General features: G+C 41.8%; 1 protein-coding gene across 2 annotated transcripts in view; it reads right to left on the bottom strand.

Annotated features, from left to right (window-relative positions):
- Nucleotides 1-16241, bottom strand: part of NBN (nibrin) — a 53146-nt gene that overhangs the window by 3187 nt on the left and 33718 nt on the right. For both annotated transcript variants that reach the window (XM_075920420.2, XM_075920421.2), the window contains 7 exons: nt 15829-15976; nt 15073-15354; nt 14063-14516; nt 8876-8947; nt 5558-5713; nt 4940-5053; nt 2476-2525 (listed from right to left, as the gene is read on the bottom strand). In XM_075920420.2, coding sequence (XP_075776535.2) covers nt 2476-2525; nt 4940-5053; nt 5558-5713; nt 8876-8947; nt 14063-14516; nt 15073-15354; nt 15829-15976 — 1276 coding nt within the window. The remainder of the gene's footprint in view (nt 1-2475; nt 2526-4939; nt 5054-5557; nt 5714-8875; nt 8948-14062; nt 14517-15072; nt 15355-15828; nt 15977-16241) is intronic.

Genomic DNA, 16241 nt, shown 5'->3' with positions numbered 1-16241 from the left:
TTCCCATGAGCAACATAAGTTACACTGACATCAGTGTCAGTGTTATTTCAGTGACATAGCTACTTGTCCACAGGAGGGAGGGGCTGGAGCAGTTATGCTGACAGGAGAGCTCTCTTGTCAGCTTGAAGCAGCCACACTAGTAGGGAGTAGAGATGTTAATTATCAGTTAATTAATCAATCGATGTTGTTAAGGGGACACTCCCGCTGGGCTCTTACTTCATTTAAAGGGCTGAGCTGCAGTGGGGTTAACTCCTGGGGGGCAGCGTGAGCTTTTAAGCCGCGTCTCTCCCCGCCCCCAGCACTGGCTCCTGCTCTCCCCCTTGCTACCTCTGATATAGAGGAAATGGGGGAGGGCAACTAGTTGAGTACTCACTCAACTACCAAATAAGTCTATGCTTATTGGGTAGTCAACTACTAAACTAGTTGCTTACATCCCTAGTAAAGAGTACAAACTCTCTAGTGCAGTGGTTCTCAAATTGTGGGTTGGGATCCCAAAATGCATCAGGACTCGTTTTAATGGAGTCACTAGGGCTGGCATTAGGCTTGCGCAGGCCTAGGGCTGAAGCCCAAGCCTGAACACCAAAAAACCTCCTGCCTTTGAAAGGTCTAAAAATGAGGCTTAATTTTACTTAAAAATCCTGTCAACTGCCCCAGTATGGCCACTGCTGTTGTCAGCCCCGGGTGGCTGCTCCCTGCCAGCCTGGAAAGTGGGAGAGGGGACCCTACTGCAGCTTCCCAGGTCTGAGGCGAGTGAAGAACCCAAAAGCGCAGAGGTGGGACTGAAGTGAGAAGGGGAGAGGGATGAGTTTAAAATGTTGACACTGTGAATGATCTCTGAGTGCTGCTTGATTGGTTCTGCTGATCACAGGCACCTGCAGCTGCTAATACTACATGGCACAGGCCCTGCTCCAGCGAAGTTTTTCAAGATCAAGCCCATACTCAGAATCTGTCCAGTAGCAACAGGCTTCAGTGTGTCAAAAAGTAAAATATCTGTTACAAGTTTCCACCTTTCAACAGATTTACACAAATAGAGTAAATATTAAAAGCAACACAACAGTACATTGGAGCTTAGACATAACACTATGGTGAAGAGTGTTTTAAAACATGTCCAGCATGTGTGATGATAAAAATGGAGGCATTCTTTGATGGTTTGTATACTTATTACTACCACTTCAAAACAAACATTCTGTGGCAAGCAGCATTCTTTAATTCAGTTTTGTAATCATATTTATAGGGTGCATCTACACTGCACCATTATTTCAAGATAACTAGCGTTATTTTGAAATAACAATGTAAGCGTCCACACAGCCATTCCATTATTTTGAAACAATTTTGAAACAACAGACGGTTTATTCCGAAATCTGTAAATCTCATTCCACGAGGAATTAACACCTATTCTGAAATAGCTATTTCAAAATAAGAGATGTGTAGGTGCTCCACTGCAGCTATTTTGAAATAGCCCCTCGCCAGGGCCATTCTAAGTTATTCCTCTCCAGTGCCTCCTGGGGCTCTAAATCAAGATAGCACATCTATGTTGGGGAAGCCTGCCTTGGACTAATTTTGAGGCTTCCCTGCAGTGTAGATGCTATTTTGGATTAACTATTGCGGAATGCTTATTTAAGTGTGCAGTGTAGACGTACCCGTAGACTAACCATAAGGTTCAGTCTCCTATCTTGGGCCCTACCAAATTCATGGTCCATTTTGGTCAATTTCATGGTAATAGGATTTTAAAAATCATAAATGTCATGTCAACAATTTACATCTGAAATTTCACAGTGCAGTGTCCTCATGCCAAAAAGGAGTTTCATCCTAGGTGTCCTCATGCCAAAAAGGAGTTTTGCCTAGATTTCTATCCTTTTTCCCAGAGGAGTTTCAATTCTGCAAATTGTGATTTTTTTGCATAACTTTGTCAACTGTAAATTAAGGAGAGCTGGAATTTTTCTGGGTTCTCCCACCCCTAGTTGAATGTTCCAACAGTAGCAGATTTAACGAGCAATCAAATAATAATGAATTATAGTGTCGGTGAGGGTGCAAATAAGGACTTCACTAAGTGAAAGTGTGTAAATAGAGCGTCACACTTTTGATTACTGAAAGAAAAAAGTATTTCAGCAATCACAAAAAGCTTCATGCCAGGTTACAATATCTAATGTTCCTAGAAGGGAGATGAAATGGCAACAATTCAAATCTGAGACGACTCTAGTTACCAATAAGACTAGTAGTTTTGAATTTTATATTGAAAGGAGTCATGTACAGCCCAGAAACTGATGAAGTTTAAGGTATAAAGAAAGTTAGGAAAGAGCAGAAGACATTGTCAATTTGGACACATTCTACTCGAATTGGTATAAAGAAAGGCGGTAGGCAAGTAAAGCATTAGCCATCATGGTTTGATTAGACAAATGAAACTAGTCCAGAAAATAAATGAAGTGATGCATAACATATCAAGTCTTTTAAAAGCAGTAACAAAAAATCCCTTACCTAAAGAGATCATCAGCGAGCGATTCCTCTCTTGCATGCCGATTCTGCTCCTAACAAAAATCAAGTAAATCTCTTTAATATTATTCATACTAGCACAATAATCCTGTCCTGAAATATCTTGCTGTGAATACCTCACATACAATGTGTTTTACAGGAGTTTCACATCATGGTTTTCAATTCTGAAAGTAAACTGCAGTTACAGAACACCATCTGAAAAATGACCAAACACTGTAGTTGATGCCCAAATCACTCTCAACTACCGTATACACAAAACCCTCAAGCACATACTTATTTATGCTTTGAACTTGCATGGGTCCAGATACTGATTAAACCCAGAGCTGTGGTTTAACTCAGACTAGAAGTCACCCACTTTGCAGTGAAGATGAAGGTAAGATCACTTGAGTGCTGACAGTCCTACAAAGCCCTTTCCCATAATTCCCTCCAAAGGACCGAGAAGTTCTCCCAAAATTTACTGGGAGAAAATATCAGAAAGGTTCTCCACAGAAACATCATAGGCTATGCTCCCAGACATTCATGAATGAGGACAGAAATAATGAGGATGGTAACAGAGGGACATCTTTGCTGTGGGAATGCTTATATGCAGGCAAGTCTAACCCAAAAGCTCAGACCCAAGAGTCACTTACCAGAATTAACTGTGTCAGACAAAAATGAAGGGGAAAGAAAAACATCGAGGTATTTTGCATTAATTGTCCTGACTGAACTTTCAAAATCAGGAATATCTCACTAAAACTGCAAGAAGCCTATTAGTTGCCCAACATTTTCAGTTTTAACCACTGGAACTAGTTTAGCAGTGTTGTGAAGCCAGACTCCTTTAAGCAAGGGCGAGTAGCTGTAAGTTAACTTACACTGTGCCAAGGAAATCCAAGTTAAAGTAATGGTTGACCTACGTTAGCTTGCAGCTGCCTATACCTTCCTATTACTGACTTTTTCCTTCAATGCTACTATCTTTCAGCAACTGAGCCTACACTGCACCAACTTTGAATTCAGTAATTAAGTCCATTCTAATATAGGTGGTGAATTATAAGGATAAGTAAGTGGTATGTTGCAAGTCAAAGTAAAAATCTATACTAAGTGTAACATGTACATTTTGATGGCAAAAAAAGAAAGGAACAAAAAGAAGCTGCAAATTACACCATTTTAGATTGTCCTCTGAGTTTGACCCCTTGTGCTATATAAAACTTTAAGCACTGAGCTGGATAAATGCTGATCATCCACAACTAAAGACAATACACTCTACAGATCTTTAGCATCTCTCCAATATCCAGCATGATACCTTTTTATGCAAACTATACTCTAAACTACCTTAAAAAAATGTGGGTAACAGCATACTCTCAAACTATGGTCTGTTGATTTCATCTAACCAGAGTTGCTTCTGTTATGGAAGTAAAGCATCTATGTCTGTTTTCAAGAGGGGATACTTTGGTAATTGGAATCCAGACTATGATTATTTTAGGGCTTCCAAAGGCTTTTTAGCTATCTGAGTTGAACCATGAGATGGGAAAAAAGTCAGAACCTCTCTGCTTCAGTTCTTCCTAGCTGGTCTTCATACAAATTCAACAATGAGTACATCTGTGGTCGATGCCAAATGAGGATAACAAGCACACAAAAATCATTAATTTCAGAGTGGCCAGAAGAGATTACTGAAGTGCTATACTGCAAGGTAAGATCCAGTGCTGAAACCAACTGCTAAAATCAGGGAGAGGAAATAAACAGCAGATACAGAAGTGGAGGTAGGAGTAAAAAAATCACCGATCAAATTCTCCCCCTAATACTGTCCTATTACCTTTTCAATTAACCAAGTAATACTGATACCACAGGAAAGATATGGAACCGGAAGAGGGAGACTGGGATAGGATGTGGTCCATGAGAGGAGCTTTTTTAAAGAAAGCCTACAAAATGAAAAAGTTGAGATCTACTGCAGCTTGATATAAATTACATACAAATGGAAAGATATTCTCTACTGAAAATCACAATATGCAATCTCCCTATTACAACATGCCCATCTCTTATATATTTTTCATATGAATAGTAACTGCATTTTAGTCCATCTGTGAGCAGAACATCAGCAATGCTGCACCAAGCGCCTTGAATGCGGAGGCTGCTGAGCTTGTTAATATAACAATTTTCACTGTCACAATCAGAATTCATGCAGGGCTGGACTTCAATAAAATGCTTATCTCACTCAGTCATTAAAATCACTTTTTCCTACCCAGTGGTTTTTGCTTTACAGCAGTCTCCTCTGTACTGACAATATAAATATGGCATTTCAAATTCATTCAAAAGAATTAGTAGAGCATCAACCTTATCACTGAATCTCTTCAGTTCATTTGGTCACACTCCTAACATCTTTTGGGGTGCGTTAAGAAGTGTCACATTTGTTTAGTATAAAGGCTCACATTAAGTACAGAGCTAGTTGTTTTGTTGCTTGGAAGGAATTCCTTACCTCCATTTCCTGCCTTAACCATTCTTCCAACTGTGAATTCTTTTTGGCATGGTGAGATATCAGATCTGATCCTCCAATAATGCGTGGAAGTTGTCCTGCTCCAGGATAAGGTACCTGTTGGACAATAAATATTTGCTGTTATAGCATAGGCCAACAACCTTTCAGGACAAGAATAGCCACAGCTTGTAAATTCACATTGGCAGAATACTTTTCATCCAATTTATCTAACAGTATCTATGCAATGAATAGTTCTTTTTAAATAGCACACCAGCTGCAAACTGCCAATTCTGCCCTATTAGCACACACAAAAAATAGCTGTGACTAGTTCTATTTTAAATCTGTTAAATTAATAAGCTAATGTAAAATGCATTTTGAAAACAGAAACTGACATTTTAAGTTTCTCATCTAGTCTGATGTAGAGAAGAAACTGTAATGCAGAACCTAACAGAATGGAAAGGAGGATACTTTCAAAGGGTACCTCTACACAGCAGCACTATTTTGGAATAACGCACATTACAGTAAAACTCCATTGGTCAGGCATCCATTTCTATTTTATTATGGCAGCATTTAGCTATTGCAAACAGTGCCACCTTGTGGCACTGTAAAATATGCACTCACCTTTTTGAATTTCTTAAAGTTGTTCAGTTGCCCATAATTGGTTTGTGCAGCGACAAGACTATTTGGCCTTGGATGGCTAACCACCAATGATCTAAATTCAGTCAACAAGAGTCTGCTGGGCAGATTGCTGGAATCATCTTGAAGTTGGTCAGTGCTCTTGTGAGAGGAAAAGGGGGAATTAGAAAGTTATTCAGTGACCTAAAAGCCTATGTTTAGGAGTATGTTTAGGAGACGAGAGAATGTACACTTGACAGGGCAGAAATGGAGGGCAATCATTATCAGAACATAACGGTCTAGATAAGGTTTACAATTTAAAACTAGATTTTTGTTAAACTCAGGCCTGGTCTAGGGATGTGAAAAGTTAACCCGTAAGCATCACCCTTAATGGGTGATGCTTCCCAATTCCAGTAACCAGAGGGGGCTGAGCAGCTCCTGGCTGCTGTGTGTGTAGGGGGCTGCTCCAGCCCCGCAGGACCTGCCGAGGACAGGGGCTGATCCGGCCATGGTGCTGGGCTGGAGTGGCCCCTCCGCTCTGTGTCCCATTTAACTGGTTAATCAATTAAACAGGATTTTATATCCCTAGCCTGATCTAAACTTGTTACTATCAGTTGGGAAACTTGGGTCCAGGTGGTTCCACTTACTGCATGTTGTTTAGGGAGGAAACTGCAGGGAGGAATCAGTTTTGGACAGATGTCTGCAATGCAGCTAAAAATGCAGTTCACAGTTCTGGTTGATGTACAAGCACTAGCTTTGATCACACTAACATACTAAAATAGTAATGTAACCAAAGCAGTATGGGCATCATGGACTAGTCTAGGGACACAAATTATGGGGCAGCAGAGGAACATTCAGGGGACAGGCAGCAATGCCAAGTAGCTCATATTAGCTCTGTGAACTGAGGCCTGGATCAGCCCCCACAGGAGTCTGGGGAGAGAATGCCAGATACACCCTAACTCACTTTAACAAGTCATCCAGATTTCCACTCCAAGCAGATTCTGTGCCCAAAACTGGCACAACCCGCAGAGACTATCACACAGATCTTCCACCTCTCTGAAAACCAGAGGTGGGGGGAATAGAGGAACAGGTATTGTACCTGCCCTAGTAGTGAAGACTGCCTGGAAGAACAGATTCTTTTAATGGTAAGGGGTGGGCACAAATGGAAAAGTATGCACATCACTAGACTTGTCGACAGAGTCCATACTTGGGGTCTCAGATGGGACTGTATTCTGGCACTTAGCTTCTGATGCTGCCTGCATTACCATAGATACGTTGCAATTTTTCACCAATTAACTTGTTAACAGCTATCACGTGTATGTATATCTATTAGGGATGTAATAGTGTAGTCAATTAACTGATTAACTGATAAGCAAAAGCAGGTTAACACTATAGACTACACACAACCCTCCCCCCTCACCTGCCAGTAAATTTTTTAGTAGGCTGGCCAGCAGCCTGTCTCAGTCCTCGCTTGTGATGGATTTGGGACCTACCCCTGCTGCGGTTCTGCATTTAAATTATTAGACGGTAGGAGGGCTGGCAGCCTGGCTCAGTTCCAGCTCAGAACCGCCCCTCTCCCAGGTCTAGGAACTCAGAACCTGAGCTGGGGCTACTGCCACCCCTGTATCACAGGCAGCAGCACAGGGCAACAGGCAGCCAATCTATGAGGGGAACTGGTTTTTAAACTGGCTCCCCTTGTGGACCAGCTCCTGACTGGCACTCTGCGCTGCTGCCTCTCATATAGAGGCAGCAGTGTGGAGTGGCAGGGAGATCCTCAGGAGTAGGGCCAGATTGCATTGGCTGTCAGCCCTATAGAATAGTTGAGTAACCAATAAGAATTGATGACGTTACTCGACTATTCAATTATCCAATATTTAACATCTCTAATATCTACCTGAGCTGGAAATTACATCTCCAGCAGCAGCATAGATCTTCCCAGAGACTGTAGCCCATAGGAGCATTTGTAGAAGATGCCAAATCAGGGACACCTTTGGACATTCAGGGAACTTTCTATAGTTCTGATTGGGCTTTTTCTGTTCTGTGCTGATTGGCGTTTTGCTTCAACCTCCCCACTCCATCTTCACTCCACACCTGCTCTCAACTTCTCCCCTACCCTGTCCCTTTCACCCTTTCTTTCACTGTCTGCTTCTTCTTTCATTTACTCCTCTCCTCCCCCACCCCAAGGAGTTGATCTTCCAACCCCTTAAAATTATAAAACTAATATAAATTTGCTGCCACATTTTTATTTTGTGCATTATACTCCTTTCCCCACCGTTTTTTTGTCTAGTCTATTTAGATTGTAAACTCATTGGGACAGGAACTCTACTGCTATTTGTACAATGCCTAGCATAAGGCAGCCCTTTTCTTGGTATATGACTACCATTGTAAATATAGTTAATAATAACGTTTTGGTTAAAGGTGTAATTTATTCTACTGTAATAAATTCATGCCAGTGAGAGTCCTACTATGAACACAGTTACACCAATATAAATATGACTTCTCTTCATATCGTTCTCTCCCTTCCCCTATGGTAATAGAAATCTATACAGGGATAAGCACTTTTGTAACAATGTAGCTGCATCCATACAAGTTGGTAGCATGTCTATATATTTTTGACTCTACTGATATAGCTAAATCTGAACAACATTTATGTTAAGATAACTGTTCATGCATCAAACCCTCCTATAGAATCATAGAATTGGAAGAGAACACAGGAAGTAATTGAGTCCAACCCCCTGTTAAAAAAGCAGGTCCAATCCCAACTAAATCATCCCAGTCAAGGCTTTGTTAAGTGGGGACTTAGGTTCTACCACCTCTCTAGGTAATGGGTTATTCCAGTGGAAATATCCACTCGGGATGTGAAAGTTTAACTGGTTACCCAGTTAACTGGCAAACATCATCCTAAACAGAATGGGTAATGCTTACTGGTTCTGGTTAACCAGGAACTGGTTGGGGGCTGGATCGACTCTCTGCCTGCCATGGGATGCTTGGACAGAGGCTTCTCTTGGACAGAGCCTGTGTCTGCAGGGTCTGCAGGGAGCCCAGGCACCCAATAGGCAGGGGCTGCTCTGGCAGGAACTGGGAGCCAGTTCAGGGCTGAGAGCTGCTTCAGCTGGGCTGCAGACGCCGCCTACCTCGGATCCCGGGTAGTTGGTTAACTGGTTAAATGTTAGATCAAACTAAAATTTAACTGGTTAACTGAAATTTTATATCCCTAATGTCCACTGCATGTATATGAATTTAATTTTAAAAGCAAATAACTGGGATACATTTCCTTCATATTTCTCAGTATTAACTAATGCTAACAACTGAATAGTTTCTTACCAAAACGGATGATTCTTGCTTGACCTCAATTTGCTTCTTTGAAGTTGGAACAGCTCCAAGTTCATTTTCTTGCTGTTTGACCAAACAATTTAAAAGAACAATCATTGTAAAGGTAAATTATGATTGCATATTTGCAAAACACAAAAAACAAACAAAATAACCCCCAAAACACCCCACACCTTGGGTATATACTTTAATAATGCATTGTTTAATAAAACCACTGCCCCTATTTTGTTGAGATTATTTTCTGATACTAAAAACTAAAATGTTTTTCCTTAAGAGTTCATAATTCCTAAAATCCTTGCAAGTAACTATTATGAAAATTGCTGGAAATTTTCAGGTGAATGAAACTTATTTTCCTATTTTAAATTACATCCCAGAGTTCAGGAAATAACTAAATGTAATTATCAATTTGGGAGCAATCTTAGGATCAAGGTTAGTCTCCTTACTGTCTGTAGATTATGACGTCTCACAATTTTGCTCAATAGCTAATAACTTCCTCTAAGGCTTTTCTATTCTCCTATGACAGTGTGTTGATGTCGTACATGATGTTTGCTATGAAGAAAATCAGGTGGGGAAAGTGCTAGTATTAACTCAATGTTTCCTAAATTGTTCACTTAAGAAGTGACCCAAAGAATCAGAGTAGATCAAAATTTTGCTTTTTATCTAAAGCACCTTGTCATTTTTGGCTCAATACTATACATTTTCTTTCACACCAGAAAACTAAAGCCTTGTCTAAACTTTTGCCTTTGCCATGTGATCGAAATATCAGTACAGACTGTACCTCCCTTAACTAGAGATCTTGTAGGCCCATGGATGATCCCGGACCACAGAGCCCAGATATAGGGAGGTCTGGCTGCAGGGCAGAAGTGTATGTGTGTGTGGAATACACTATCACATCCCTATTCAGGACCCATCAGTCTGAGGTGCAGTAGAAATAGGACAAGTGGTTGTCAAAACAGAAAAGGATCTGGCACAAGAACTAGTGCTCCACTCTTGGGCACATCCTCAAAAGTTGTGTATTGAGCCTGAAGGTGACTTAGGGCCTCCATGACCTTGACCCTGGTCTGAGTTGGGGTGAGGCTAGTGCCACCAGTGATTCCGGCCTCTGCACCTGGATGAGTCCTGCCTGGGCTGACCAGAATAGGAGCAGCAGAGTCCGTCTCTGGGGTGCAGGGGACTCCAGAAATTTGAAGGTCACCATAGAATCTTTCAGGCTGTGCAGGCAAGACTCCATATTCTCCACAAAGAGCCCAGAACAGTCAAAGAAGAGGTCTTGCAAGGTTATCTGGACTTCTGCAGGAATGCCCAAGATTTGTAGTCACATGCTCCTCCTCGTAGTGATACCAATAACCATTATAGGGGTGGCTGAGTCGATGGCCACTTGAAGGGAAGTTCTCGTGAAAAGCTTGCCCGACGATGAACTCCTGGCAAGTGTCAACAGGAAGGAGCGCTTGTAATTTGGCAAGAGCCCTCCACTTCTAAAAGTTAAACGAGTAGTGGCTCAACAGAGTTTGCTGATTAGCCACCCGCAGTTATAAGGCCCCCGTAAAATACATCTTAAACACAAAAAGGTCTAGTTTGTTTGCGTCCTTTGATTTGGGCCTGGGTTGTCCCTGGCATTCCTTATGGTTTACAGCAGCCACTACAAGAGATCTCAGCTACAGGTGTGTGACTAGGTGATCCCCACTGATGGGGAACAAAGTAACAATGTTCAGCTCCCTTAGCTGTAGGGGATTTGGATGCCGGGGTTTGCCACAATTCCTCAGAGTGTTAGTTTCTATAATTTTTAATGAACGGGAGGGGCAACTCTGGAAGGACCCTCTGGGGCAAAGATATCCACCATAGAGTCTGCATTAGGGATGTGATTACTTCCCTAATCGAATAGTCGATAGATTTTTTGTCAACTATTCGATTAGTCGACGATAGTAAGCAGTTGCGGTGCTCAGTTTGGCTCATGCGGATTCATAGCAAAACCTCTCTACATGCAGTTCTGCGTTGTAAAGCCCAGAGAAGATGCTGTGCAGTCGCTAGCTCAGCCCCTGCTCCATATCCCTAGTCTGCATCCTCGATAATTTTCTCCACTTGCAAGCCAAGGTTCTCAGCCACCTGTCTCAAGAGGTCCCGGTGGCCGCTGATATCCAAAGTGGGTAGCATAGTGTCTGAGGTACCAGCCACAGCCTCATCCAAGGATGAGGATGAGGCAGCCTGTAAGGCAGGGACTTCCTGGGCCTCCCATTCCCCAGACGGAGATTCTGGGGCCACCTGGCTTTCTGAGATCTCCAGTGCCAGTGAAGGTGCTGAAGGAAAAGTTTGTGCAGGTGCTGCACGCACCAAGGGGGGAACCTTTGAGCTGGACCTTACAGCGCTGAAGGGGACCTTGGTGCCAGACTTGGCACTGCAGAAACAGATACGTGCTCCCCATCATCTTGAGAATGACATCTGGAAAGGGCTGATGAGGGAGTGTGGGGGAGAAGCCTCACAGTACTAACATGATGGTACAATGAGGGCCTTGCGCTTGGTGGTAGGTCCACGAGGTCCAAAAGATGCACTGAACTGGCAGTTGCCACTGATGTTGCCAAGGCAGCACTGGTACTAGTGCGTCCCGAGGGCCGCAGTGCTGGGCACAGTGGCGAGAGTGGGAATGGTGCCTGCTCTGTCTCAACATTAAAGAGTCCTCCCCAGAGTCTGATTAGAGGTCAGAACCCGACCATGACAGTGCCAGGGCCGACTGTGCCAGGGAACGGGACTATGGTGATATAAATTGGTGATATATCATCAGGGGCTTTTCTGGTGCTGTCCAGGTTGTGATGCCAACAGCACCGAGGCAGAGCCACCTGAGACGGTATCAGCCACTGTGCTGGAGCTGGGGTCCCCATCGAAGGTTGTGTTGGCACTGGGTCCAGCACTGGCACTGAAGCCAAGTCCTGCTAAGATGAGGACTGTGTCATCATGGTAATCATGTCCTTGGTGGTCTCAAAAGGTATCAGGTGTGGAGAGAGAATCCAATTCCTCCTCCAAGATCTCCTGAGCAGGGAAGACAAGGCACACTGGACTCGACAAGCCCTGTAGTGGGGCCAGAGTCGATGGTGCTAAGGCTTTCAGGTGCCTGTCTTATAGGAAGCTTCCTCGAAGACCTGACTTTATCCATTCTCCTCTTCTTATGTGGCACTGTGGAAGGAGAATGGTGCCACAAGCTCGAACTTGCCTGTAGTGATGAGTGGTGCCGAAGGTCCTTCAGCGCCTCCTTGTGCGGCAACGAGGGGTCCTGCATTGAGGCTGGTGCATTGCTCACTGCTGGAGCAGGCGTTGTCTCTGGCGTGGACTCAGACCAGAGAGCTGCCTCCACAAGTAGGAGATTCAGGCAATGACTTCTTTCTTTTTCAGTGCAAGGCCTAAAGCTCCTGCAAATAGGGCACTTATCTGTTTGATGGCCCTCTCCAAGGCACTTAAGGCAGGAAGAAAATGGAGTGCCCTTGAGCATAGGCTTCCCACAATCCTCTCATGCCATAAACCACTAAGACTTCAGAATGCTCCAGTGACGGAAACCATAAAGTGCAGGGAAACCCCTCAAAACTCTAACTAAAATTAAACTACCTTAACAACTAACAATAGATATTGAAGCACATGCAATGCAAGAGGCTAGGCAGCTCCAACATCTCTCACTGGCGGTAAGAAGGAACTGAGAGGATGTGAGGGGGTGGTGTCAGCAATCTTATACCATGCCTTGAAGGCATTATGCTAGGGAGTTCCAAAGCCAACCCAACAAGAACCGCTCAGGGGAAGAAACTCAGACGATCATGCACATAGTGCGTGCACACAACTACTGGAAAGAACATGAGCAATCACACAAAGAAAAAACTTTTTTAAAAAAAATATTCAGATTGCAGATTTACTGTGGCATCCCAACAAACACTGATATGGAGTCAACACAGAAAGAGCATATTTGGGGGTAAAAAAATAGGACAGCACTTTACTTAAGAAAAAACATCTGTGACAGAGGCATATTTCCAAAGGGGGAAAAAAAAAAAGTCACAGGAGTTGTTCACATTCAACCAAACAGTTTCAGATACTCATTTAACTCTAAAACCTGTAAGGTTTGCTAAAATATTTATACTGCTATATATTTATAACTCATGAAAAATATTAAAGAAATTAACCCCATAGCAGATCAGACTTCTGTCTATGCAGCTTACATGACTCTGTTTCACATATGGGCTTTACCTATTTGAGAGCTACTAGGTGAGCATGCTAAGAATACATAATCATCTGATAGGGATGTTAAGAAGCTAATAATTTGTTAATCATGTAGTTAACAAAAATTTTGACAACTACACAAATAATCAATAAGGGGTAGTTCTTCAACCACTCAATCCCAGCTCCTGCTGGTCTGGCAACTACCTCTGATGCAGCTCTGCACTAGAAGCACATGTACTGCAGAGCCACAATGGGAGCTGATGCCCGGTCCTGGCACTAAGAGCCAGGGTGGCTCAGTCATTGCTCGTGCCGGGACCCTCACTGTGGCTCTACACTATAAGCACTAAGAGCCAGCGCGAGGGTTGATACTGGTCCCACTTATTGGTTAATTGTTTAGTCGACTACACTGTTACTTCCATAGATCTGACAACATACCATCTTGCTGACACACAATACACAGGTACAGACATTCTGTCTCTATAGGAGCTTGACACAGTTTCTCCTGAGAACTCAGGAGTGTAACAATTAACAATAATAACTGCACACACTACCCAAAGAATGTTCTCCTCAGGACAGAAAAGACTTGGTTGTCCCTCTTACAAAGGTTGTATTCTGTTAGCAAGAGCAAACAGACAGCTTCGAAAAGAAAATATGAAGGGTAAATAACTGACACTGGTATAAAGTTACAAAGTGCCTCCATCTGGGGAAATGTACTCTGAAAATGATACAGGATAGTGACTCCTGCAGAGCAGGGAAGTTTAAATATAAACACATTCATCAAAAGTTTACATATAAAAAGCAATAGGTATAGTTTGGGGATTGTAACAGCATGAGAGCTAATATAATGCATGCAAACTGCTCAAAGCTGGTATCTGATCTTAAGCTGTATCAGACTCTGTGCTGACAGTGTAATCTTGCAAGATGCTACAAGTGCTCCTCCAGTCAAGCTGCAATTTGCATAACAAGTGATTAATAAAGAACATTACTTACAGATATTCTATTGGCTTCTTCTTCAATCCTTTCCTCTTTGGCTTCCAAACGTCTTTTTTTCTGCATATTGGCTCCATGCACCTCATCATGATCACCCATTTCAGCTTCCCAATCCAGTTCTTCGCTCCCAAACACAAGTTCTAGTGTAGCTGCATCCTCAACTAAATCACCTAACACTTTTCTTTTCTTTGATGCAGGCTTTTCACTAGAAACATTTTTAGTAACAGTTTTATCTTTTTCTGATTTGCTACTTTCCATTGCAAACTTTAGGCCTGTGTCTTTAGGCAAAAGGTTTGCTTTCAGGTCCAAAGTACATTGTTCCTTTTGAGTTTGTTCCACTTTACTTTTCCACATCAAGGAAGTTGTGGGTTGGGTCTGACTGCAAAGATGAGATGACTTTTCCTCCATCTTGGCCAGTTTAGGTGCAGATGTTTCTCCCTCTTCAATCCTTTCCCTTAGCCAGAAAGAAACAAACAATTTTTCAACATGATAAACTCATTAAGTGAACAATGATTGAATATGAACCCAAATATCAAAAGTAATGATTTTCTTAATTTTGATTTTGTAATGTTGCCCAGAAATTTGTGTTTCAAGTGCACTGTGCTTGGTACATTTTGGGTATCCATGGAACTTTGTTAGAGATGAACAACCTGCACGAGCATTGCATGATACAAGTGGGATTTAAGACAATTTGTATTTATATGCCACAACTGATGATTTCCTGCATTATTCAGATTGTACTAGTGGGATCAGAATCTGAGCAATCTTAGTACAAAGTTTTCTGTTTGGGAAAACAGTTTCCCAGAAATGGCTAGTTTAAAATAAAAAATGAATAGAGGAATTCACTTTATGCAATAAAAGTTTTTCTTAGTGAGGTACCAGTAGTAAATTCTACTTTGGGAATAAAATGCATTCCCTTCAATATAAAACAAATTACTTTCTAAAATAAAAATAGCATCATTTGACAATATGAAAAAATACCTAGAACATTTTTTTTTCTGTGAACATACCTTTTCTTTGGAGCTGCCTGGAAATAATTTGTAATGGAGTTAGACTCTCGCTGTGAAGTTCTCTCTCTAATTCTATTAGTTCCTAAAATTTTAGAGGGAGAGAGGGGTTGACTTTTTAGGTCAATCCCGGACATTCTATGCACCCTGTGTAATGCGGTCTCTGAGTTTACAATGCCACTTGTGCTGGGAGTCTCCTTTACAGTGGTTATATTCTGTGAATACATTTTGTCTCTTCGATCCATTTTGGGAGTGTTGTCTCTGTCTTCTCCACCTGTCTCCATACTACATAAAGGGGGCAAAAAAATTACTATGTAAACATACAGGCAGTTATTGCAAAGACAACATACACATAACAGAGCACCACAGTAATGCAGCTGTACCTGTGGTAAACAATAAACATATATGGAAGTTTAATACTAATACCTGCTATAACTAAATAATATAATCATGAAATTGCTTTCGAATTCTGAACATGATAAAATAGATCCAATCAGATCTGCTGCATCACCAATATTCAATATTCTGACACTCTAGTGCCCTAGCTGGTACTCTTAATATACCCTATCACTTCAAAGTGAAAATTGGACCACTGTGGATAAAGACCACATTTTACCTTTGCAAGTTATGTTGTGCCACATCAAATGCTGAGCCCCGTGGATTATGGCAAAGCTATAATTAGTTCAAATTTCCTGTGTCATGATGAACAGTCTTGTTTATATACATCAACTTAGGAAACTATTTTTATGTGTACTTTACCATGTGTCCGTCAGTTCTTCTGATTCTGTGTCAGCTACGTATGCCTTGCTATCACTTGTAGCAACGGGCATTATGGTCTCATCGACAGTTGAACTCTGAGAAAGGGTTGCATGCGGAATAGCTGATCCTAGAGTAACCAGCTGTTTAGCTGTAAGTTGAATATATTGAACAATTTAAAGAGTTAGTATTTTTCCTGTGGCTCTGTGCATGTATAAGTCAGTATTACAATAATATTTCTGTTAATTGATCATGTGAAAATTTTGCTGATGATGCTTGTGTAATGTAAGGTTTTTTTGTTTTTTTTTTTTAAATAAAAAGCTAAAGCCACACAGATTTAATAGTTAACATGCAACTTCAAGAACCAAAGCTTTGGTCTTTCTTGGTCAAAAATCCCACTGAAATGAAAGCCAATG

The sequence above is a fragment of the Pelodiscus sinensis genome, chromosome 2 (genome assembly GCF_052426305.1).
Source record: "Pelodiscus sinensis isolate ZL-2025 chromosome 2, ASM5242630v1, whole genome shotgun sequence".
NCBI lineage: Eukaryota > Metazoa > Chordata > Testudines > Trionychidae > Pelodiscus > Pelodiscus sinensis.
This window is presented reverse-complemented; position numbering and strand designations above follow the sequence as displayed.